This window comes from Mastigoproctus giganteus, chromosome 1 (assembly GCF_048544385.1).
Source record: "Mastigoproctus giganteus isolate SK-2022 chromosome 1, ASM4854438v1, whole genome shotgun sequence".
Lineage (NCBI taxonomy): Eukaryota > Metazoa > Arthropoda > Arachnida > Uropygi > Thelyphonidae > Mastigoproctus > Mastigoproctus giganteus.
In genome coordinates this window covers 58096688-58123697 of record NC_143575.1, presented here as the reverse complement: position 1 = coordinate 58123697, position 27010 = coordinate 58096688, and the positions used below count along the sequence as shown (strand labels likewise).

Below are 27010 nucleotides of genomic sequence, written 5' to 3'. Positions count from 1 at the left end.
AACTTATCTTAAATATAATATCACGTGTTATTGTTATTGAAAGGTGCATGCTGCCCACTTTTGCATATTAGAAGAATTTCAAATTCAGCAGAAATACACACTTTTTTTTTAACTCTCTTTTTTGATAGCTTGAATGACTTTATCTACAATTAACAGAATCTTTAGTATTCTTTGGTGCCATCCTGAACAGTGCTGAAATTTTCAGTGAAACATATGTACATCTCTGAAAATGAAATAAAAACGAAAACAGGTTAAATAGAAAACATGCCACCGGCTCACATGACATCGTATGAATTTTTCCTATACATATGTGTACAGTAATGTAACTTTGATCTTGCATAGCACAGAACATTCTTAAAATACAGGATCTTCAGTGGAAAACAGAGTGCATGAATGTCTTGCAAATGGATATAACTAATGTAATGCTGATGTATTTTCTGCTCACTCCTGCTTGGATGTAGCACATAACCTTTGTGTTTATATAGCTTACCTGTACTCAATCTTAAATATCTTTGGTTATCAATAACTGATTAAATGCAGTTTGAGTTAGCAAGATTGTAAAGTAGCATTATTCCTATGGTACTTTGACAGGGAAGTTGTTAAAATTCTAGAAATAAAGGAATTTGATGTAATACTGTTCAAGTTATCACAAGTATATTGTATAACTGTTTGGTATTGAGCTTCTGATATGAATTTATTTGTATCAGAATCCAGTTATCATTAGATTACAGTAAAATAATTGTTTCTGATAGAATCTCATATAATATAATGAGAAACATAAATAAAATTATAGTTGTGCATTTGAAATGTTCCCTTAATTTCTTTAGATTATTCTGTACCTTTAAACTGGGCTTGCAAATTGTTTATTATGTCACTATCTTATTACATTTGTGTAAAAATATAATAAGGTAGTGAATTCTTTCTTAATTTGCCTTACATTTGTACACAAATATAAGAAGGTGAATTAAGAAAGAATTCTTAGTTTGAAATTATCAGTTAAAAGAATGAGTAAGATGTTATTTAAGTTATACATAGAAGTTTCATAATATATAATTTTTATGTAATATAGGTCATCACTATCAACAGAAGAGGAGGTTGCTGTTCAACTAAGAGAACTTTTGTCAAAAGGGCTCATCAAGTGTTTAGATAGTGGAAATTACACTAGAGTTACTCAGAATGATACAGGTAAATATATCTTTAGACACAACTTCTCTTGAGTAAAATTGCCCATTTTCTCCAAGTTGGCTTTATCAGTAAAGTAATTGAAATTGTATATTATTATATATCCTAATATTATATTTTCCTCTTTCTGACTTCACTTAGGTCCTCTGTGACAGTTTTTACTACTTTTTACTAATTAGGAGAGGACTGAGTTGAAGGTTTGAATTCTGTGAGACCGCAGGAATTCTTAAAGGGCTCCATAAGATCACTTGTTATTGTCAGTGAAAGGTGAAGGATGCACTCTTTTTCTTATTAGGAGAACCTCAATTTCACCAGCAATACATGCTTTCTTTCACCCTTTTTTATAGCCTTAATTACTTTATCTACAGTTGATACCATCTTTAGTGTTCTCTTTGGTAGTTGTTTGGGACTTGTAGTTAGGTGATCTCAGGCAGAGGGAGTAGGGCCCCCTCCCCATGAAGTATTTCAGTTTTTCAACATGCAAATTAATTCACAAACACACTTGTACAGATAAACATATGCTGTCATAATGTGGCCTGAGAAGCCATTAGTTTCTTTTATTGATATTTCACAAAATTGTCAGTTGGATCATCTCTGTTTTGTTCTTGTCACTTCCATCTGTTCCTTAGCTGATTTGCACAGATGGTGAAGGTTAGACATATAAATAAAATATAGACTGAAAAAAGCAGGAAATATAGTAAACCAGGTAAACAAATCATTTGGACCAAAAGAGAAATTAGCTAAAAGACAAAATCAATTGCTTATAATACTTTTTAAGCTTATTTTAACCTATAGAGCTGAGAGCTGGATACAAAATAAAGGAGTTGATCAAAAATTAAAATCTTTAGAAATGAGAGTTTTGAAGAAATAAATGTGGGATTTTTGAGAGAGATAAATTAATTGATATAAACAGTGCTAAGGACATATTACAAATGTGGAAATAAGAAAAAAATATATATATTGAACTAACTAATATCCATTCAAAGCATAAGTGAAACAAAAGATGGTATTGATATGTAGAAGGTATGGGGAAAACAGTGATTATCTAAACGGATACTCAAAGCAATAATGAGTGGTATTAGGCCTAGAGGCATACCAAAAAGAAGGTGGATTGCGTTGTCAAGCAGGCATTACAGGGAAGAGAAATTTTCCTAAATACACTTAAAAATCCAATAGGAAACAGAACAGTATTGGAATTTGTACTACCACAGCAACTGGAAATGCCTGCTGGGTATGAAAGATTTGAATAATGATGACAATTGACACAAAGACCATCTGCCATGTGATGAGAGACTAGTATGACTTGAAACAGGCTAGTATAGCAATGTCTTATCAAACTAATTTAGAAAAAGTAATACATAGGAACTACCAATAATTTTTTGTGGTGAAAATAGGGTAGACCACCATTTTGGTGAGTGAATGTTTTTAACATCAACATATTTTTTTTGCTTCAGTTTGTTCTTTATTCACAAAGGCAAATTGATGCAAGGAAGCCAAGTTTATTCAGCATCAACCTTAAAAGAAAAAAAAAGTAGACTGTTTCAATTAGGTATCTGTACAACTCTCCCTTAAATTTACATAAGTTTTACAAGTAGCACACACTGTTTTTATGATTAGGTGGTCATATTTTTGTAACAGTTAAATGACCGTGTGGCCAAAAAAAAGATTTTCTTAAATCCAGTATTAATACTTTTATCCAATATTAATGATTAGCAGATATGGGTTACATACAACTTAGAGCTGAAGTCTATATTTTTTCAGAACTGATGGCAATAATGCTTTAATGTTTTTATTTCTTTCAACAGAGGTGAAATTAGTACGACAAATGCCAACTGTGCTGAACTCTCAGCAGCCAACTATTGCTATAATCACTGCTCAATATGCTGAGAAGCTAGCTGTCGATGCCATGATTGAAAACAAAGATACTTATGTGAAATTCAAGACAGAAGGTATGCAGTTGCTTTACATTGAAATTGTGTAAAATTTTAATTACCAGCTAGATCTTGCTTATTATCATAGTTTCATTCACAAAAAGTGCAGATTTAAGTGAACTGATGGTAAACAAATCAATCCTGAAATCTGTTTCTAAATTAAATATATTTTAATTCAAAATAAATACATTATTAGAATATAATAGAAATATACAGAGTAAATTTATTTTCCCCTTGACAAAGTGATGGTAATGACTTCAGAATCACTCCTATCACTTCTTGGACATTTTTGGCCTATCTTTATTATGGGTGCAAAAACTAAATCACAGTGTGTCATACATATTCATACATGCAACATATGCACAGGTCATAATTGCTTCGTTATTGGAACGGGGACAAGATTAACGCTGTATAAATGTTGTACAGTACAGATTATGTATAATATATGTGTTCTGCCATTTGAGTGAAATTCATATGCTTAACTGTGATTTAGGTTATAGGGATCCTTCTGCTTAGGCTTATGTTTCACCTAGAGACAAATACCATTATTCATGGTTCTGTCTAAGTTGCTGTTATATTTTTAAACTCTATAGCATTATCTAAAAATATGAATATGTATTGCATATAAAAATATGAAACACCACCAGAGCAGCTGTTTCGAAAGTTACAGGCAGGTTGTCTGTATTTAGCAGATATATGCTGAACTCAATAATGCATACATAATTAATTCACAATTCAGTATATGTCTGTATATACACTCAGTGATCACTGAATTATGACCAACGGATTATTAGTAATGGCCACATGGTGCAAGGAAGCCTATAGCTTATGCTGCACCAGCCAAAAAATAAATAAATAAAATAAAAAATAAGAAGAAAAATAAAATAAGAAGAAGAAAACTAAAAAAATAATAATAATTAATAAGAGAAAAGGAAATAGACAACCTATGCATTTCCCTTCTCCCGTAGGTAATTATCCAGCTGACCTTTGAATTTCTCCAAACTGTCATCCTGTACCACCCATGTAGGTAACTTATTCCAGTAATTTATAACTCGCTGGCTAAAATAAAACTTCCTGCAATCAATCCAGTCTAAACATCTCCCTCCCCCTTAACTAGAATTCATCGCCCCTTGTTCTGGAATCATTTATAACCATGAAAATTTTGTCCTCATTAATTTTACTTATACCTCTCAGAGCCTTAAACATCTCAATCAAGTCTCTTCTAAGGTGCCTGGTTTCCAAGCTCTGCAACCCACATATTCGAAGTCTTTCCTCATATGGATGCCCTTTTGCTGATCTCACCAGGTAAGTTAGCTGTCTTTGGACCCTTTCAAGAAGCACAATGTCTTTCTTTAGGTGCAGTCTCCATACTTGAACACATTATTCCAAGTGTGGTCTAACAATAGCCTTATATAATGGGATTGTGACGTCCATATCTCTACTAACAATTGTTCGATAAATCACCGATAGGATACCACACCATGGGCCTTCCTTGCAACCAGTCTACAATGCTCGGAGAACTTCATGTCTGACTGTATTGTAATACCCAAGTCCCTTTCCTCCATTACTGGCTTTAGTTCACCTCCACCAAGTGTGTAAGTTATTTTGGGGTTATTGTTCCCCAGGTGTAATACCTTACACTTTGCTGGATTAAAGCATAGCTGCCATTGTTCTGACCACCCCTGAAGTCTATCTAGGTCCCTCTGAAGAAGCTCTGCTTGGTGGTGATCATTAACTACTCTACCAATCTTTACATAATCTGCAAATTTAGATATCATGCCTTCTATCTCTTCATCGATGTCATTTAAGAAAATCAAAAACAACAGTGGTCCCAATACTGATCCTTGGAGAATCGCACTTCTTGCATCAACCCAATCTGAGGAATAACCATTTATCACAAATTCACAACCCTCTGCCTCGAAGTCATCCAGCTATCCATCTAAAGATTTTCCCTGTGATTCCAACCTGTTCCAGCTTATAAAGTAACTGCTCATGTTGGAGTGAGTCAAATGCTTTGCTGAAATCCAAATAAACAATGTTGAAATTATTCCCCAAGTCCAGCTCTTGAGTGACCCTGTCAAAATAGTTAAACATGATTTTCCCTTTACAAAATCATGCTGAGTATCCTTTAGAATTCCATTTCTGAAGGATACTCAGCATGGTTTTGTAAAGGGAAAATCATGTTTAACTAATCTGCATGCTTCATAGTTTGGAGTATAAAAAGCCGAACAGCTTCCCATGCTAGAGAAGGGGTAATTTTCATCTGGTCATGCAAGTCTAAGTGATACAGTAGTAGTTATGGGACATAGTAAAGATATCATGGAGATTCAGAAGGGCATGATTCTGGGAGTTTGTGTGGTGGGTGCTTCCATATCTGAAATGGCATGTCTTGGTTGTTCACAGTCCATTGTGGTTAAGGTGTACAAAGAATGATGTCGAACGGGTCAAACCACTTCCTGCTGACAAACTGCCAAGGATTATTTAAAGTGGATGCTTGTGGTAAGTGAAGAGTGCTTACCACATTATCCAGGCAGGTGGCAGTGGTTGTTTAATATGGAGCATGTTTTGCTGGTAAAAACTAGATCCCTGGTGCATGTGGATCAATGTTTCACTCATGAGGTCTACCAGCAGCTCTTAGGAGACCATGTGCACCCTGCCATATTGCTTTTTTTTTTTCCCGGACAGAAGTGGGATCTTCCAAGACAATAACACACAGTCTCATTGGACCAATACTATGCATGAGTGCAAAGGGAAGTGAGGCATATGGACACACAACCATTATCTATTCCAACACTGTGGAAGGTCTTGCAGGCAGCATGACTGAAGATCCATTCAGATATCTTCAGATGTCTAATGGGGTCAATGTCTAGATTAATAGCAGCTGTTATCTCTGCAAACGATGGCCCAACAAGGTACTAGGTAGATGATCGTAATTCAGTGATCGCTCAGCATGCATAATTCACAGTTCAGCATGTCTGTATATACATAATTGTCAAATTCATATAAAATGTATACATCATTCATGAATTTATGGATAATGTATACATTATTTACAGCTTGGCATATATCTGTTATTAGAGATCACAATCTGGTTAGTGAGAAGCCAGTACACTTCAAAACATCTGTCCTGGTGGGGTTTCTGATTTTTAGATGTATCTGCCTAAGTTACTAATATTTTAGCAACTTACAACCTAGATAATGGTACTTGTATCTAAGTTAAACATACGAGGGGGGTATCAAAAAGTTCGTACCCTGACCTAGATAAAACATCAGTAGGAAGATGCCGTTTTTAATATAAGTTGTCTACATATTCAATAACTAACATATGAAATTTCATTCCCGTAGGTGGAGCCACACCAGAGGTGGAGCCCGGAATCAGAGGAAGGATGCTATAGTTGACAAAGTGGAATATTGAGCAGTGATCAAGTTCCTGCATTTGCAGGACAAGAAAGCTCAGGAAATTGACGAAGAAATGAAAGCTGGGTAGGCAGAATTGTCCATCCTATGACACTGTAAAAAAATGGAAACGGGAGTTTCAGTGCGATCATACAAGTGTCTGGTGAACCAAGAGAAGGAAGGCCATCAGCATCCACAGACAGTGAGACAGTTGCAAAGGTTGAGCAGCTGCTGCTGAGTGACAGAAGTGTGACAATTCATTTCATTGCAAATGCAGTGGGAATTAGTTATGGGTCTGCCCACAGCATTTTTCATGACCATCTGCACATGTCTGAGGTCTCCACATGATGGTATCCAAGATTATTGACACCTTTGCAGAAGTAATGTCGAATGCAATGTTCTCGCCAACTGTTGGATTTGTGTGATGCAGATGTTGAGAAATTTTTTGATCGGTTGCTGACAAATGACGAATGCTGAGTGTATCAGTGTGATCCGGAGACTAAAAACATGTCAAAGCAGTGGAAGCACACCTCCTCCCCATCTCCCAAAAAAAGTAAAGACCACTCCATCTGCAAAGAAGGTGATGTTGTCGATATTTTGGGACAGAAAAGGGGTCATTCTGACAGATTATCTACCTCGTGGTTCCACACTTACCAGAGCATACTACAAAAATCTTTTGAAAAAGTTGCACAATGCTTTGAAGATGAAAAGGCGTGGAATGTTAACCAAAGGTGTCCATCTTCTGTCAGACAATGCACCGGCTCACACAGCTGTTGCCAGCCACCACCAACTTTGTTGCTCAGTGCGGTTTCGAACTACTGCAGCACCCACCCTATTCTCCTGACCTAGCACTGTCAGATTTCTCCTTGTTTCGAGAAATGAAACCATTGCGTGGACGCCACTTTGATTCATCTCAGGAAGTCATCAGTGAAGTGGAATTGTGGTTTCAGGCAAAAAGTGCTGACTTCTATGATCAAAGCATTAAACAACCAATCCATAGATGGGAGAAATATGTTACTATACATGGAAAGTACATGGAAAAGGATTAAAGTTCCTGTGAAGTTTCACCTTTCTAGGGCTATTATTTCTAGGTAAGGGTACGAACTTTTTGATACCCCCGTAACTCCAAGACTAAAGGTCAAATACTTGATATTCAGTGGGAGCATAATGATCTCTCTAATCAAAATTGAATATTATTTGATTTCAAGTATTACATTGAAATTCACCTCTGCAGTCTTCACACTTCTGACATCATCATGCATTTGCTTTACAAGTAGTTCATATTTTTGCCAGCTGCTGGGGGAAAAAATGATATAAGTGTAGTAACACCAAAAGAAAATATATAGTTCTTATTGAGTTGATCTCTTGGCTAGACAATTGTTATGACTGCTGTTCCACAACATAATGCATACAGTATTTGTGAAATAATGTATATGTTCATGTATACATGTAAGGAATTATTATGAATTTTTCATAAAAATTTCTTAATAGAAGGCAATGGAGTTTTTTTTTTTTTTTTTTTTTTCATCCAGCAAACAGTGTCTGGGGTAATTTTTTATTTGAATTTGCCTCAATTATGAGTATGCATTCTGTAATTCAATCAAATAAAAAATTTATTAAATTAAATCTTTTAACTTTTTAAAAAATTGCATTTTTTGCTTACTTAATTGCTCATGTTTAATTAACAGGTGAGTCAAATGTGTATACTCTAGGAAATATTGGTGCTCATCGTGTAGTCTGCACAAAATTGCCTGCAGTAGGACATTCAAGAGGGGCTATGATTGCTGCAGGCAATACAACCACACGTTTATTAGGTAAATATTAAACATTCCTAGAATTAAAATCTTTTTATTTTTATTAAAATACATATAAGTATAATATATACAATCAGGATTCCATTTATCAAGTGTTCTGAATTGTTTAAGATAGATAAAAAAAAAAAGTTAAAAAAGCATCAGATATTTTTTAAAAAAAGTAGCTGAAATGTATAATAAATTAGCAGACTATTAAACCTTCAATGTTTAAAATTCCCCGAGTTTTATTTGTTCCAAAGGCAAAACATGTTTATCATGTACTTTTTGTTAAGAAAATTTATAGTGACTATTATAATGATCTTTACTTTAGAGAGCAACTCCCAATGTTTATGGGATTTGCTCTCTAAATTGAAGAAAACATTACCTCCTTAAGTTTGCTTTTAGCCATTGGTCACTGATGTTTGCATTTTAATCTCTGAATATAATAATATCACTAATATCTTACCAAAAAAAGAAAAATGCCTTTGAAAGTTCAAGACAGTCATTGGGCAATGATAATAAAAAACAAATATAAAAAAAATAGGGAAGAACCAATTCTTTTTTTTTTTTTTTTTTTTTTTTTTTTTTTTTGGAATAATGGGATTTATTCAGACCTAGATATGGCACACTGAACTTTGTAGAGTGGCCCAAAAAATTAACAGAATCATTATATAGAACATGCCACATACTTAAAAAGGCTCTTTATCGGGACTTTATATAAGTAAAGTGTAGTTCACAATGAATTTGGGAATTCATTAAAGCTTATAATATATTTAAAATAAATGTATTTTGTCATCCAAAGCATACTAATAAAAAGAGATTTTATTTAAAAAATCTGATGGTTCATATCAGGTTATGTTAGGTTTTCTTTCATCCATTTAACATGCAGGTCAAATAATAGATATGCTTACACAGACATACAGCCAATCAACCAGCTAACACATTAAATAATCTTTCCTTCACCCCATATTTTTGTTCAGTTTTTCCATTTTTTTCCCCCGACTTTTGTTTTGTTTTGTGTAAGGTAACTTTTTTCTTTGTAGTACAGCAATACCTTGCTTAGCACAGCTTCAAACAGCACGGGTTTCACTATAACACGGTTTTCAATTAAGTTTAAGTCGAAAATTTATTGTACATATTAAAACTCATTCAATAGCCTACAGAGGTACTATACATATGCTGCATTGTCGTAGCCAGGTACTATTACATATATGCTCCAGTGCCAACTCTATTGTCTATCATGCACATTTTACTTTAGCTCCCTTCAGGCAGTCAGCTCAACATGCAACAGTGTTCAATATTCTTAATTCCATCCTGACGAGACGACATGATAGTTTTTCAAACTTTTCATTTCAAAATTTATTTTTTACCCCTTTAAATACGATTGAAAATATATCTGCATCTTGGCTAAAAATCACTGCCAACAACATGCATTGTGTTTGGCAGCATGTTTTGCCTCATTTGGTAAATGATTTCACTGGTTTTGAATCGCAAGTTCAGATAATTTCCAAAGACATTGTGAAGGTCGAAAAAGACTTGGGATTCGAAACTTTGGACATTGCCAATGTACGTGACTGCATTGACTCACATGCAAATGACTTAGATGATGCAACTCTCCTTGACATTGACGAGCAAACTGCATATGCAGAAGTGGAAAATGATTCTGAAATGGATAACACTGAAGTGCCACCAAAACAATTTTCAACAGAAGAACTGGAGAAAGTTTTTTGGGGGGGGGTTGACGTGGCCTGCGAGGCGATTGAGAATGGAGATCTGAATGTTGAATGTAGCATCAAGATACGGCAAATTTTACAAGACTGGATTCGATGCTACAAAGACGTGTACGCCGAGAAAAAGAAGAGACGGCTTCGCCAGACTTTATTATTGAAATACCTAAATAAACAACTGCTTTTTTAAAGCTTTTTTCTCATCTCTCATGATGTTACCTTTTCATTAATAAAATTTTTGCAATATTTTTTTAAATTTCAAATCCTTTTAATTGGCTATCAAGTGCAAATTGTTTATAGATTTATTTTAATTTGTTTGTAGACTGTTTCTCTGGTACGCATTCAATTAAACCCATTATAATTATACCTCAGTCAGCACGGTTTCACATAACACGGAATAGTTTCGGTACCAATTATCAGTGCTATGCGGGGTATTGCTGTATAGAAAACATTGGCCATTTAACTTTAAATATAGAGGTATTTTATGTATTTTTCAAAATATTACTAAACTAACATTTTACTTTTTGTTGTTATCTATATGAACACACATAAGTTAGCTGCAGTTGATAAAAGATTGATAGACATTAAAACACAAAATAATAGCAGTTCAGCTGACTCAGTTGAACTGTTTTGGATGGATTCTTATGTTTCATCAAACATGAACAGTTCCATAAGATTCTGAAACTGGTGGTGTGATTTTTCTTCTTTTGTTATAGACCAGTATGCCACCTATATTTATTCATTTGTAAGAATTTCTGCATTGTTAAGTTATCGTTGAAATCTTTACATCATCTGATATTTCTGCATTTTCTCTAAACATATAAATGACTTATGAGGTGTATTCCAAAAGTAAGTTCAGATTACTTACTGTAACAAACAGTAGCTGGAAAACACCCCTTTCCTGTCTTAATGCATTATGCAAAAAGTGCCATCTGCAAATTACCTTCACACTTCAATAATTAGTTTCTTTTGATATCATGTTAGAAAGTCCTGTTCTTGAAATCGTTCAATAACTGGGAATTTTGCCATTGGATAACCAAGTTCCAGCAACAAATTCATTTTTTTGTTTGAGAAAATAATACAAAATTGTATTTATATTTTTCTGTCTGGAGACACTTGTTCACTCTAGTGACAGAGCCTGGGTTTGTGCTCTTTAGAAACAATTAAGTTTACCCACAAAATATTCAAAAGTAATTACTATCATTTTTAATCAAATGACATCATCCAATAGGCGAATCCGTTATTTGTTAAAAACTTGAAGACCCTGTTTAAGTTGTTAAAAAAAAATAACAGATGTTTTAAAAACTTTCAAAAGCAGTCATGAATAAAAAATTCTTGACCAGTTTTGGACCTATTTAGATCCTCATCAGACAACACACAGCTTCATTTAGTGAATTTGTGAAATTTTGTGCAGTGTTAATAAGGGTATCTAATCTAATCAAAATAAAATTTTAGTTAGCTAAACGTTTATTTTGATTAATTAATACTGATAAATTATTGTATGGATAAATAGCAGTAAATAAATGTATCAGATGTAAATGAGCAGCCCAGAAGTATGTGAAAGAAAAACTTCTCATCAGAAGTGCAGCTTTTGTTACAAATATACCATAAAACTTAATTAATTCAAAGTTTAAGGGACCAAAATATATCTGCTTCAATTTAAATAGATTCAAAATATATGTACAAAAACACATTAGTATTAATTAATCAAGAATTTTTTTAATTAGATACCGTTATTAACACTGCACAGAATTTTCATAATTCTCATTTAAATATCAATGATCTTTTAGTTTTATTGTGATAGATATTTGTGAGTAGATGGTTAAAGTTTAGTCAATGTGAGAAAGATATTGTGCTATGGAGAAATTCAATAAATTTCTTGTATGTGATAATAAGATTGCCAAGTTTCAGATTTGCCATCATTTACTAGTCATGCAGTTTGATGTATAAAAGCTGTATGTTAATTGCATAAGCATTATGTTTTTATTACATATAATTGTGCATACATGCTAAATAGAGCAGTATCCTTGTCTTGTGATATTATTTGCTGTTTAATACTTGTAATCCATGCAAACAATTCTCTTTTTTGTATTATTGCTTTTGGTAAACTTTGTAAGGAAATGCAAACTGTTCTCACTATTACACTATGTTAACTGGTGACTAGTTAACGTGGTGTGCTAGTCACTGATACTTGACCACTTTAGAATATTTGATAGTAGTAGACAGAAAATGCATAGTTTCCGAGCATGGTTTGAAAAATGTTTGATTACAGTTATGAAATTGTGTATTTTATTTATTTTTTTGTGCATGTAAATAAGTCATTATTTATTAAAAAGATTAACCATGGAAGCTGCTTGAAAAGAAAATATCACATGCAGCTATGTACTAAATTTCCATGAAGCACTCATAACCCAGTAAATCTCATAAAAAGATACCTTGCTTTCAGCATTTGTTTCTCTAGGAAGGATATCTATTTAAAAATTTTCCAACTAGCATGTGACTTTTTATCTTCTATCAGAGCTGTTTTATGTGTGAAAGTCAGGCAATCTTATTCTTGTCAGAGCTGGTTTTTCCATCTGCATTACAGCTGTGTTTTGTGGCAAAATTTTTGGCAGTCCACTATGCTCATTGGTAATGGCAAACTGATATATCACATTTTTATCAAAGGCATAAGAGGCTACCTGGCTTTTAACCTTTGTTCCTCTATCTCCTTAGGCCATTGTTAAAAATTTTCAATTTTTGGTTTAATTTAAATTTGGCTTTTTAATTTTGATCAGAGCTTGTTTTACACGAGAAAGTCAGGCATACTTCATTAATAGTATTGGAGTTGTTTCTTCTTTTACTCATGTTGCAGCCACATTCCATGTCCAATTTTATCAGCCCACTGCATTCATCAGCATCAGCAAAATTATTACAATTAACAGGTAATATTATTTTTAATTATTGGTGATAACATCATGGCGATATTATCACCAATCATGGTGATAACATTGCCATGATGTTACTAGTGATATTTGATTTTCATAAAAAATGATATAAGTTACTTACGTCGACTCATGGATAACCATGTTCATTTCGAAAGAGAATAAGCCCAAGTTTTGTCACTGGAGGAAAAGAGTTCAAAAGCAGTTAGGTTTGGACCTAACTACTTAATAAGACAGTCATGAGAGAAAAACATAATGTAGCGTGCGTTATTTTTTCAAACTATTTCAATACCTGTGTTGAAATAGTATCTCGCTTCTTTACTGAATTGCTTCATTGGGCTATCGCAGCCCTCTAATATCGCAGCCCTTTAATTATTGGTGATATCATGGCGATATTATCACCAGTCACATAATGAAAATTAGATTTTCAATTGGAAATTTTTATTCCACACACTTCTTAACTCCTCATTTACTTCAATATATTTATTCACTGCTTGACACAAAATTGCTAATTGAGATTACTTGTCTGATGAGTAATCCAAATAGGTTTGAACCTAGTTAACAGTGGCTTTGAGTTTTTAATGAGAAATGGATTCACCTACTGGGTGATTTTATTTGATTAAAAATTATATTAGTTACTTTAGTAGAATCATGATAAACAGTCGTTTTTATAGGGATTAAGCTCAAGCTCTGTCACTTGGGGGGGGAGAGAACAAAGCTTCCCCTAAACCCTCACAACAGAAAAACATAATTCAGTGTTGCATTATTTTCTTAAACTATTTCAATACATTACATGTGTTGAAATAGTACCTTGCTTCTTTACTAAATCTAAATTCATTTTTAAAGGAAAAATGCCTATATAATCTTTTGTAAATTAATAGCAGTTTGTAATGAATATGTAGTGTCTGGTTGTGCTATTAGAAGCTGAATTTATCAGTTCAAAAGCAGCAGAAATTCAACTGAAAATGAACCAAAACCTTAAAAACTTTATTTGTCACAATCACATGAAAATATAGCCAGTATAACTAATGTAGAACTGATAATGGATAATAGACTGATGTGTATTAAGGATATCTATTAATGACTAGGACTGTCATTCAATACAGTTCATCCCATAATAAGTAAACAATTATGAAAGATGAAAAGGGTGTTCAGAGCATGTACCATAAATGTTTAGTGACTACCCAAGTAAGGAAAATTATTTTCCTATTGGGTCGTGATTGTATAGGACAGTGGTTCCCAAACTGAAGGCGGCAGCACCCCAGTGAACTCACAGGGGCACTGCGTGATATTTTAAATTTTCGGGGGAAACTGCTACTGTCATCTGGCGGATATTGCGCAAACTACTAGCGTGAGGTAGTTCAGTTTCCACATTATCACAGTTTCAACATTAGTTATTAAGTTGTTTGGACCTAATTACTTAATAAATGGAACTGTTAGGTATTTGTTTTGGCCTGTGAACCGAGAAAGTCTGGACACCTCTGGTATAGGATAATGTTGCTCGCTTGAACTGATGTGTTCTTCCATTATACAAAGCCTGTATTTTTTTTTTTTTTTTTTTTTTTTATTACCCTTCTGATTTCACAACTTGGAAAATTATAATTATTTCTTTAAAAAAAAAAAAAAAACCACCAGTTGTATAGAAGTTTACTCCATATCACAGAAAGCCTACTGGAACTAATAGCTGGAGTTTTGGTTACATACATCTTTTGTGCCTTTTCAGTTATTTATTTAGGACATGCCAGAATGATGTGCACATTCTTTTGGTGAATTTTCTCTGAACTTATTTTCTTTTCTTTTCTTATTCTCTTTTGAATATTATTAATACAGGATTAAAGAGTAAGTGCTGAAAAATATCAAGGTTATTACAGTTTTCATCAGTTTACAAGTATTCGGTACTTGAAGTTTTTAACCATGAAATAGTCTCAAGGCTATAGAGTATTTAGGATATAGAGTATTGAATAAAATAAATATTTTAAAATAAATACTATATTTTCTGCTATATTATATTACTTCTATGCCCTGACATCAGTTTTGGTAATATTGTAATTAGTGTTGTATTGTATTATAATTATATAGGTATTGTATAAGCAACAAAAGAGTGGAATTTTCAGTGCCAAAAGGACACTTTTTTTTTTTTTTTTTTTTGTTCAGATATGGTTTGAATGAGTTTGATTTGTTGGAACTTGTAGCTCTGGTGTTCCAAGATGGTTTGTAATCTTTCTAGTACTTTGTATTAGATGAAGAATATTGTCTTCTGCTTTGATGAAGTTTTTTTTTTTTTTTTTTTTTCCAATGTCCTTGTTTTGTTGTTAGATGCGTGGTATCTGGCTGTGTGGCCAAGCTCTTTCAGTCAAAGTTATGATCATAACTTTACTAGTAGATGGCATCACCTTAGTTTTATTTGGTGTTGGAAGAGTTGAAGGCTTTCCTATAAAGCTTGGCTGCTCTTTGTTCTCTTAATCATAGTGGGTGCAGTTAGGTTTATCTGCTATTATAATCTTTGCCAAGAAATCATCACCAACTTCAGAGACCATTTCCTTCATTTCTAAATGGATCTGAACTTGTAATGTTTTTGTTCCAGCATCAGAAATCTTGGGACCCAATATACACAAATAGCGCATGTGTAAACGTAAATGGTCATATACCACTGTGGTATGAGTATTACACAAAGATATATTCATGATATCAGCAAGGCTCACTATGGCAAAAATGGTGTTGATCATGGAGTCATTTATTGTAGACACCTGAACCACTTTATTATTGACTCTTGGCCATCTTTAAATTGTTTAAAATCACCATTTGGTGGTGCTCTGGGGAAGCATGGATTCTGTAATATGGAGTAAATTTCTATACAACTTTTTTATTTTTTTTAAAGGTAACAAAAATTAAGAGTTTGGTACACTTGCAGTTACCTGTATGTCCACTGCATATAGCAGATTTTAATGATGATGAAAATTAAGTTTTTAAAATATTCAGCATTACTTTTAAATACAAGTGTGACCCTAACTGGACTATATCTTATAAACTATTGATTCCTGGTACAACTTATCTTAACTTTTGAACTGCTGCTCTGATTAACCATTTCAAACTATAGTACTGTATAAAATAAACTACAGTACTATTTACTGTAAAATATAATACTATTTATAACAAGTTTTAGTATTAGCATTAGTAGAGGCATTTGATGCAAGAAAGCAAGCTTATACAGCATCAGCCAAAAAAAAAAAAAAAAACCACTTCACCCCGCTGTTCGTTCAAAATATCTGTCCAGCTGAGCCTTAAACTTATTTAGGCTATCAACTTCCATGACAAGGGATGGAAGTCTGTTCCACCAACCAACCACCCGCTGGCTAAAGGCAAACTCCCGCACGTCTATCCTACATCTGTCTTTCCTCAATTTGAATTTATGCCCTCTCAGGTGATTATTCTGAGCGAGAGGAAGAATCCCATCAGCAATGAGCATGCTCAAACCATTCAAGGCTTTATACACCTCTATCAGATCACCTCGCTGGTGCCTAGTCTCCAGACACTGTAATTTGTAAAACTTAAGCCTTTCTTCGTAAGAGCACCCCTTTGTTCCATTCACTAATCTTGTTGCCCTTCTCTGTACTCGTTCCAGCAGCTCTACATCCTTCTTGAAATGAGGTCTCCAGACCTGTATACAGTACTCTAGGTGTGGCCCGACCATTGCCTTATACAAGAGAATAATCACCTCCTTGTCCCTGCTAGAAAAATTCCTATATATCATTGACAATACACCATGAGCTACTCTTGCAGCCAGTCTGCACTGCTCAGAGAACTTCATATTTGCCTGCACAACCACCCCCAAGTCCCTTTCATTCTCTACCACTGTCAGTGTAGTACCACAGAGTTGATACGTTGCTCTGGGATTGCTGTTTCCTATGTGTAGTACTTTACATTTGTCAATGTTAAACTTCATTTGCCACCTCTCAGCCCCTCTGCTCAACCTTTCCAGATCCTGTTGCAGCAGCATAGTGTCAGTAGTGTCCTTGACAACCCTCCCTACCTTTGTATCGTCAGCAAACTTCGACATTAAGCTTGATATACCCTCATCAATATCATTTATGAATACAGAAAACAATAATGGACCCAACACTGAGCCCTGAGGGACTCCACTAATAACATTAGTCCACGACGAGCAGTGTCCATTGATTACCACTCTGCCTTCTCCCCCTCAGCCACCCCTTTATCCACAGAAGCAATTTGCCTCCAATGCCACACTGCTCCAATTTGTGCAGCAGTCTTCCATGTGCAACAGTATCAAAAGCGTTTCTAAGATCCAAGTATATAGCATTAGCATTAGTAGAGGCATTTGATGCAAGAAAGCAAGCTTATGCAGCATCAGCCAAAAAAAAAAAAATAAAGTAAAATAAATAAATAAAAAATAACCACTTCCACTTCACCCATCTGTTTGTTCGAAATACCTGTCCAGCTGAGCCTTAAACTTATTTAGGCTATCAACTTCCACGACAAGAGATGGAAGTCTGTTCCACCTACCAACCACCCGCTGGCTAAAGGTAAATTTCCGCACATCTATCCTACTTCTGTCTTTCCTCAATTTGAATCTATGCCCTCTCAGGTGATTATTCTGAGCAAGAGGAGGAATCCCATCAGCATTGAGCATGCTCAAACCATTCAAGGCTTTGTACACCTCTATCAGATCACCTCGCTGGTGCCTAGTCTCCAGACAGTGTAATTCACAAAACTTAAGGCTTTCTTCGTAAGAGCACCCCTTTGTTCCATTCACTAATCTTGTTGCCCTTCTCTGTACTCGTTCCAGTAGCTCTACATCCTTCTTGAAATGAGGCCTCCAGACCTGTATACAGTACTCTAGGTGTGGCCTGACCATTGCCTTATACAAGGGAATAATCACCTCCTTATCCCTGCTAGAAAAATTCCTATATATCATTGACAATACACCATGAGCTACTCTTGCAGCCCGTCTGCACTGCTCAGAGAACTTCATATCAGCCTGCACAACCACCCCAGGTCCCTTTCATTCTCTATCACTGTCAGTGTAGTACCACAGAGTTGATACGTTGCTCTGGGGTTGCTGTTTCCCATATGTAGTACTTTACATTTGTCAATGTTATTTGTCATCATAGTATCCAATCAAACTTCATTTGCCACCTCTCAGCCCATCTCCTCAACCTTTCCAGATCCTGTTGCAGCAGCATAGTGTCAGTAGTGTCCTTGACAACCCTGCCAACCTTCGTATCGTCTGCAAACTTGGACATTAAGCTTGATATACCATCATCAATATCATTTATAAATACAGAAAACAATAAAGGACCCAATACTGAACCCTGAGGGACTCCACTAATAACATTAGTCCACGATGAGCAGTGTCCATTAATTACCACTCTCTGTCTTCTCCCCCTCAACCACCCCTTTATCCATAGCAGCAATTTGCCTCCAATGTCACACTGCTCCAATTTGTGCAGCCGTCTTCCATGTGCAACAGTATCAAAAGCCTTTCTAAGATCCAAGTATATAATATCAAAGTTATTCCCTGCAGCCAGTTCTTTTGTGACTGCATCACAGTATCCAATCAAATTGGTCAGGCAAGACTTCCCCTTAACAGAACCATGCTGTGTCCGAGCTATAACTGAAATCTTGTCTAGATGATCCTGCAGTGCTTCTTTAACCAGTGCCTCCATTAATTTTCCAGGAACAGAAGTTAAACTCACAGGTCTATAATTACTTGTGTCAGCCTTTGATCCTCCCTTGTGAATTGAGGTCACATTTGCACATCTCCAGTCCATGGGTACCTCCCCTGAGTCCAAGGAAGCTCTCATAATTATGGCTAAGGGTTTGCTTACTTCCTTTGCTGCCTCCTTTAATATAACTGGATAGATCCCATCCACCCCAGGTGCCTTTCTTGTGTTTATCTTCAACAATTTCTCCTCCACTTTACTTTCAGTTATTACAAGATTCTCTAGCTTACTGCTAGAGTTGAATACACCTCTGGCTTTCCCCTCGCTAAATAACTCCTCATGTGTGAATGTCAATGCAAAATATTCATTTAGTTTGTTAGCTACCTGAGCAGGGTCATCAACAGTTGACCCATCGATATCAAGTGGACCAATCTGATTCATCCCCCTCCTTCTAGAGTTTACATAAGTAAAGAACTCTTTGCTGTTTTTCTTCGCATCCTTTGCCAAGGATCTCTCGTAATCTGCCTTCGCCTGCCTAACCTCCGTTGTAACTTGGTTACAGATCAACTTGTATCTATCATAGGCTTCTGTGTCAATTTGTATGTATCCCATGCATGTTTCTTCTCTGCCATATGCCTCATCAGTTCATCTGACATCCATTTAGGCCTAAACGTTGAACAATATTTCTTAGTTGGTATGTATAGCCTAGTAGCTTCCAAGATAAGTTCTTTGAATGCTTCCCATTTTGAATTTGCTGTTGGTAACATCATCAGTTGATCCCACTGTATAGAATTTAAATACTGTCTCAGTCCATCGTAGTCGCCTTTACGAAAGCAATACCCCCTTCCCTTTACCCCTAATGGTAGTTACCTCTTTGAGTAACTCCCACTTCAGAACACTGTGATCACTGCCACCTAGTGGTTCATTTATCTGCAGATTCTTAATGCATGAAGAATCCCTACTGATAATCAAATCAAGAGTATTACTCCCTCTAGTTGCCTCCCGAACATGCTGATGTAGAAAACAATCATCCAATAAATCCACAAAAGCCTTGCTAGTGTGTGAGTGACCAGCCCCCAAATTCCAGTCAATATCTGGCAAATTAAAATCCCCCATTATAAGACTTTCTGATTTACTGGCCCACTCTACAAAGGGTACTAGGAAAGTTTTGCAATATGACGCAACAATGAATCACAGGAAGCTGCTTGTTGAGACATGTTCATACGTGCATAGTAGCCGCCGCGCCAAGTCGATGGGCTCAGTTATTCATTAGTAGTGAGAGTGTAAAGTGCTTGCGATGGCATCGTGGTCACAAAATAAGATAAGAACAGTTTTGCGGTATAATTTCGTGCGTGGTTTAACCATAGACCAGTGCTTAGAAGAAATGACTCTTGCACTAGATGATGATTGTCCACATCGTACAACGATATTCAGGTGGTATAGAGAATTCCAAAGGGGAAATTTCACTTGGAGGATTCTGAGAGGCCGGGAAGGCCACGAACGTCAGTTACGGAGGAAAACGTTACTGCTGTGAGGAAAATGCTTGACGAAAACAGGCGAGTGACCTAACAACAGATAGAGGATACTTTGGGCCTAAATGCACCAGCAATTTGTTCGATTCTGCAAGATCATTTGCACGTGAAGAAACTTTGTTCTCTCTGGGTGCCGCATCAACTGACTGAAGAGCAGATGACACGACGTGTGACTTGGTGCTGGGAGATGTTAAAAACGTTTTATAAGGGACAATCTTGGTATGTGAACAACATCGTGACAGGTGACGAGACTTGGCTGTACTATTACGATCTGCCGACCAAGGCTCAAAACAAAGTTTGGGTCTTTGATGATGACGACACACCCGTAATTGTCAGAAAATCCCGATCTGTAAAGAAGAAAATGATAGCTGTATTTTTCAAATCGAGTGGAATTGTGGAACGTGTCATTTTGGACACGCAGAAGACAGTCACAGCTAAGTGGTATACTGAACAATGTCTGCCTAAAGTCATTGGATCTATGAAGAACCTGCGGCCAAAGTCAAGAATGGACACCTGGTACCTCCATCACGATAATGCTGCAGCTCACCGCGCCAAAGCCTGCACAGAATATTTGACCACGACAGGACTGAAACTTCTCGACCACCCTCCCTACAGTCCAGACCTTGCTTCCTGCGACTTTGCACTGTTCCCACATGTGAAAATGAAGCTAAAAGGGAGGCGGTTTTCCAGTGATGAGGACCTTCTACGGGCTTGGGACAACGAGTGTGCTTTACTCCCTAGTGAAACTTGGCAGAACTGGTTTAAAGATTGGTTTCGGAGGATGGAGAGGTGTATTGAATGTAGAGGAAATTACTTTGAAAAAATTAAATAAACAAAGTTGTATTGCAAAACTTTCCTAGTACCCTTTGTATTTCTCTGTACAGTTTCTTATTATACTCATCAGAGTCATTAGGCCTATAGCACACTCCTACTCTCAATTTTGATCTCCCAATGCTTATGTCACACCAAACTGACTCGACACTGCACTGTCCAGCGATGTCGACTGGCTTCACTTCCTTGGATTTTATGTGTTTCTTAACTAATAGCATAACCCCTCCTCCCTTCCTATCCTGTCTATCCTTTCTGTAGACATTGTACTCCCCAAATTCCAGTTCTGAATTCCTTATACCTGTGTGACACCACGTCTCTGAAATCCCAACAATATCTGCCTTTGATGTTTTGAGCAATACCTCAAATTCATCAAATTTATTTACTAAACTCCTAGCATTGGTGTACATGCAAGTATACATGCACCTGCTCTTCCTCTTAGCCACCCTAACACAACCCATGTGTTCACTTGTACCCCCATGATTCCCAGCAGTCTCTGAAATATCCTGCATCTTATTTTCCAGGCTGCTGCTCATTCCAATAGAAGGAGTGCAAGAATCACTTTCTCCTCTGCCAGTGGCTACTGTTAATCTATTAGTCCTTGTATCTCCCCAATCTAGCAGTTTTCCGACCCACCTAACACTGCCTTGATAGCATCAGCAAACATTCTTGCACCCTTTCTATTTAAGTGTATCCCATCCCTGTAGAAGCAGTCTCTCCTGTTAACAAGTACAGACCAGGCTGAAAAAAATTCTACCCCTTGAGCCCTGCACAATCTTTCCAGGGCCGAATTGATCGACAGGTCTCTCATCATATACTCCCTCCTATCGTGTCTGGGCAGAATTGCCCAGACACGATATAATATCAAAGTTATTCCCTGGATCCAGTTCCTTTGTGACTGCATCATAATATCCAATCAAATTGGTCAGGCAAGACTTCCCCTTAACAAAACCATGCTGTGTCCGAGCTATAGCTGAAGTCTTGTCTAAATGATCCTGCAGTGCTTCTTTAACTAGTGCCTCCATTAATTTTCCTGGAACAGAAGTTAAACTAACAGGTCTATAATTACTTGTGTCAGCCTTTGATCCTCCTTTGTGAATTGGGGTGACATTTGCATATCTCCAGTCTGTGGGTACCTCCCCTGAGTCCAAGGAAGCTCTCATAATTATGGCTAAGGATTTGCTTACTTCCTTTGCTGCCTCCTTTAATATAACTGGATAGATCCCATCCACCCCGGGTGCCTTTCTTGTGTTTATCTTCAACAATTTCTCCTCCACTTTACTTTCAGTTATTTCAAGATTCTCCAGCTTACTGCTAGAGTTGAATACACCTCTGACTTTCCCCTCGCTAAATAACTCCTCATTTGTGAATGTCGATGCAAAATATTCATTTAGTTTGTTAGCTACCTGAGCAGGATCATCCACAGTTGACCCATCGATATCAAGTGGACCAATCTGATTCATCCACTTCCTTCTAGAGTTTACATAAGTAAAGAACTCTTTGCTGTTTTTCTTTGCATCCCTTGCCACAGATTTCTTGTAATCTGCCTTCGCCTGCCTAATCTCCTTTGTAACTGGTTACAGATCAATTTGTATCTATCATAGGCTTCTGTGTCATGTGTTAATTTGTATGTACCCCATGCATGTTTCTTCTCTGCCATATGCCTCATCAGTTCATCTGACATCCATTTAGGCCTAAACCTTGAACAATATTTCTTAGTTGGTATGTATAGCCTAGTAGCTTCCAAGATAAGTTCTTTGAATGCTTCCCATTTTAAATTTGCTGTTGGTAACATCATCAGTTGGTCCCACTGTATAGAATTTAAATACTGTCTCAGTCCATCGTAGTCGCCTTTACGAAAGCAATAACCCTTCCCTTTACCCCTAATGGTAGTTACCTCTTTGAGTAACTCCCACTTCAGCACACTGTGATCACTGCCACCTAGTGGTTCATTTATCTGCAGATTCTTAATGCATGAAGAATCACTGCTGATAATCAAATCAAGAGTATTCTTCCCTCTAGTTGCCTCCAGAACATGCTGATGTAGAAAACAATCATCCAAGAAATCCACAAAAGCCTTGCTAGTGTGTGAGTGACCAGCCCTAAAATTCCAGTCAATATCTGGGAAATTAAAATCTCCCATTATAAGACTCTCTGATTTACTGGCCCACTCTATTTCCCTGTACAGTATCTTATTATACTCATCAGAGTCATTAGGCCTATAGCACACTCCTATTCTCAATTTTGATCTCCCAATGCTTATGTCACACCAAACTGACTCGACACTGCACTGTCCAGCGATGTCTACTGGCTTCACTTCCTTGGATTTTATGTATTTCTTAACTAATAGCATAACCCCTCCTCCCTTCCTATCCAGTCTATCCTTTCTGTAGACATTGTACTCCCCAAATTCCAGTTCTGCATTCCTTATATCTGTGTGACACCACGTCTCTGATATCCCAACAATATCTGCCTTTGATGTTTTGAGCAATACCTCAAATTCATCAAATTTATTTACTAAACTCCTAGCATTGGTGTACACGCAAGTATACATGCACCTATTTCTATTCTTAGCTACCCTAACACAACCTGTGTGTTTACTTGTACCGCAATGACTCCCGGCAGTCTCTGAAATATCCTTCATCTTGTTTTTCAGGCTTCTGATCATTCCAATAGAAGCAGTGCAAGAATCTCTTTCACCTCTGCCAGTGGTTACTGTTAATCTATTCGTCTTTGTTTCTCCCCAATCTAGCAGTTTTCCGACCCACCTAACACTGCCTCGATAGCCTCAGCAAATATTCTTGCACCCTTTCTATTTAAGTGTATCCCATCCCTGTAGAAGCAATCTCTCCTGTTAACAAGTACAGTCCAGGCTGAAAAAATTCTACCCCTTGAGCCTTGCACAATCTTTCCAGGGCCGAATCGATCGACAAGGATCGACAAGGCTCTCATCATATTCTCCCTCCTATCGTGTCTGGGCAGAATTGCAGACACTTTCAAATTCAACCCTATTTCACGGCTTTTTTCAACAACTTTGTTGGAAAAAAGCCGTGAAATAAAAAAAAAAAAAATTTTTTTTTATTTCACAAAAATTGAGAAGCAAATGCTTGCTTATGTCAAGCAGACAAATAACAAAAGTTGATGCTAGAATTTTAGTTTAAATTTTAAATTACTTATCTGATTAGAAAATTAAACACAGTGATACAGAATTATAAAAATTAGAACACTGTAAAAAACTAGTTTTTTATAGATTGTCTCTTTTATTGTGTACTATATTAAACAAAATTCTTAATTTTTTTTAAAATTAACTTGATTGCACGCTAATGAAAATTTTAAATTTATCTTCCAAATCACATCTTTAGGAACATTCCAACGAGTGGAGTATATATTTCTAATAGGAGTTGGAGGTGGAGTGCCACATTATACAGATTATTCCAAGCATGTGAGACCTGGAGATGTTGTAGTTTCATCTCCACCTGATGCACAAAAGAATTACATTTATATCTATTGTGATAAAGTTCAAAATTCACCAGATGTAAATGAAACTCATTCAGTATCACTTGACAAATATAATATCAGGACCTGGTGTCCTCCTCAATTTGAGTTACAGCGCATAGCTAAGCAGTTATGGGAACAAGGTGTGTTGAATCCTAATGAAAGACCATGGGAAAATTATATACAGCAAGGTCTGGAGGCTTTGAATGGACAGGAAACTGATTTTTCTCGGCCTCCTCCAGATACAGATAAACTGTATATGTCTATTGGAGGTAAAGATCTTATTGAAGTTGGGCATCCCCAGCCTCCAGAAGGTTCATTTGATCCAAGGAATCCCAACATGCCAGTCATTCATTTTGGTGCCATAGGAGCAGGGCGAATACTTATGAATGATGATACAGCTAGACTAGAATTTTCTGAGCAGTATGGAGTATTAGCATTTGACACAGAGTTTGATGCAGTTGTAGAGTCTGTATTTGGAAACAGAAAAGAAAATTACGTATTTATTCGTGGAATTGCTGATTATAAAGATGGCACTAAGAAGAAAGAGTGGCAGGCATGTGCTGCTCTGGCGGCAGCAAGTATTATGAAAGCAATAATATGTGCATTGGATCCCTGTGAGGATTAAAATGAAAATCATTATTGTTATTCTTTTGTCAGCTTTGCATACCTAAAAGGTTAGAATTGTTATGCAGTTTTATCAAAAATCTCTACTGTTATTAGTTTGTGAGGTTATTTGGGAGACTCACATTAATTATATTATTTTTCAATTGAAATAGCAGCATATTGTTCATTTTAATATATTATTTCAGAGAATACTTTAAAACTAAGTTTGTTTGCATGACCATATGTTATGATAGGTATTTGATATACATTGTTTACCACAAGATTTCTATCTTGCTGCTTTATTTAATTTTAATTTTTTTTTTTTTTTTTACTGTGTTAAACAGTTGATATCCTATTCTAAAAATTTTAAACTATTATATCTTTTTTGTTTAACATAAACATTATAATCAACATCCAGGGTCAGTAAATTGCAAATGATAAACATAGATTGATTACAAAGATCACAAAGATTTCTTGAATGATATCAATGTACTATTTGTGATATTTTTAGTACTATGCATACCATATTTTTTTCAATAGGAGCATAATATATATAAGGTTTATTTTTAATATGAAAATCTGAATATTTTATAATGTTATCTTTAGACATAATAGGTAGTAAATGCTCAATCTTTTCAATCTAAACAAAATGTATGAAATGTCAAAAAAATTTTATATTTTATAAAGTAGACATTAATTCATCTTATAATTAAGTTTGTAATTGGGGGGGGGGGGATGTTAACATAAAATTAGTGGGTGGTTGTTTCTGGTTTGGAGTGGAGGGGAATGTAAAATGTAAATTATTACTGAAATAAAATTTCAGTAATAATTTGCATTTCTGATTTAGTCTCAAATGGAAATCAAACATTTGTAGGAGATGGCATGTATGAGAGAGAAAAAATTCTATTCCATGATTAGGTACAAGAACTATTCGACTTTACATAAGTTTTTGCCAGCCTGTGCAAACTGAAAAAATATGGAAACGTATTTTGCATCTGTAGGGATAAATGGAGGTATTGTGAAAATAAAATATAATATGAACCCAATAACACTTTTTTTTTTTTTTTTTTTTTTTGTAATTCATTCCAAGTCCTTGAAATTGAAAATTTTGCTACATTTACTAAGCTGTTTATCTCTCTAAAAGGTCATATTTATAATGTAAATTGCACTACCCTTTCATCGTTATCATATGTTCATGTTATAAGAATCAATTTGAACGCCTTTGTGATATTTTTCTAAAGCATGTTTCTGGAGGTCACGACCAAAAAACAATAAAAGCAATTTGCACTTTCCGGTTTATTGGGCTTTTCTGTTAGTGCATCTAATTATAAATGGGTAGTAAACTCGATCTTATTGCATTTGCAATAATCCCAATAACTGGAATGGTGTGGATTTTTATATTACGGTATTATGGTGAAGTGTGTTCCCTTCACTGAAATCTTCAATCATATAAAAAACAAATTTTCAGTCTCTTCATTCCTATTTACGTATTCAAATGATTAAGGGAAAGGGACCAATGGAAAGTGCAAGTGCTGGCAGTGCCAGGAAACGAAACAAAATTAATTTAGAAATGAAGATGAAAACAATTAAGAAGTATGAAGCAGGACAAAGTTTTTCATCTATTGCAAGGGAATTAGGTATTGCCACTTCAACAGTACTATTTTAAAGGACAGTTTGCATATAAAAGAACATTTCAACGGATCAATGCACTTAAGATCAACAGTGATCACAAAACAGCGTTCAGGTGCTATATCAAAGATGGAAAAGCTATTAATAATATGAATGGAAAATCAGATTCAGAAGCAAGTGCCCCTGAGTCTAATGACCATTCAAGCAAAAGCAACAAGTATTTATGAAGATATTAAGGATAAGTACGGTGAACTCCAAGCCAAGTTCGTGGCAAGCAATGGGTGGT

At 35.7% G+C, this 27010-nt stretch overlaps 1 protein-coding gene across 1 annotated transcript in view; it reads left to right on the top strand.

Annotated features, from left to right (window-relative positions):
• LOC150090819 (uncharacterized) overlaps positions 1–25117 on the top strand; it is a 133871-nt gene extending 108754 nt beyond the window's left edge. The window contains exons 7-10 of the mRNA XM_090380170.1: positions 1070–1185; positions 2988–3131; positions 8198–8323; positions 24357–25117. Coding sequence (XP_090236296.1) covers positions 1070–1185; positions 2988–3131; positions 8198–8323; positions 24357–25117 — 1147 coding nt within the window. The remainder of the gene's footprint in view (positions 1–1069; positions 1186–2987; positions 3132–8197; positions 8324–24356) is intronic.
• The last annotated feature ends 1893 nt before the right edge of the window (positions 25118–27010 follow it).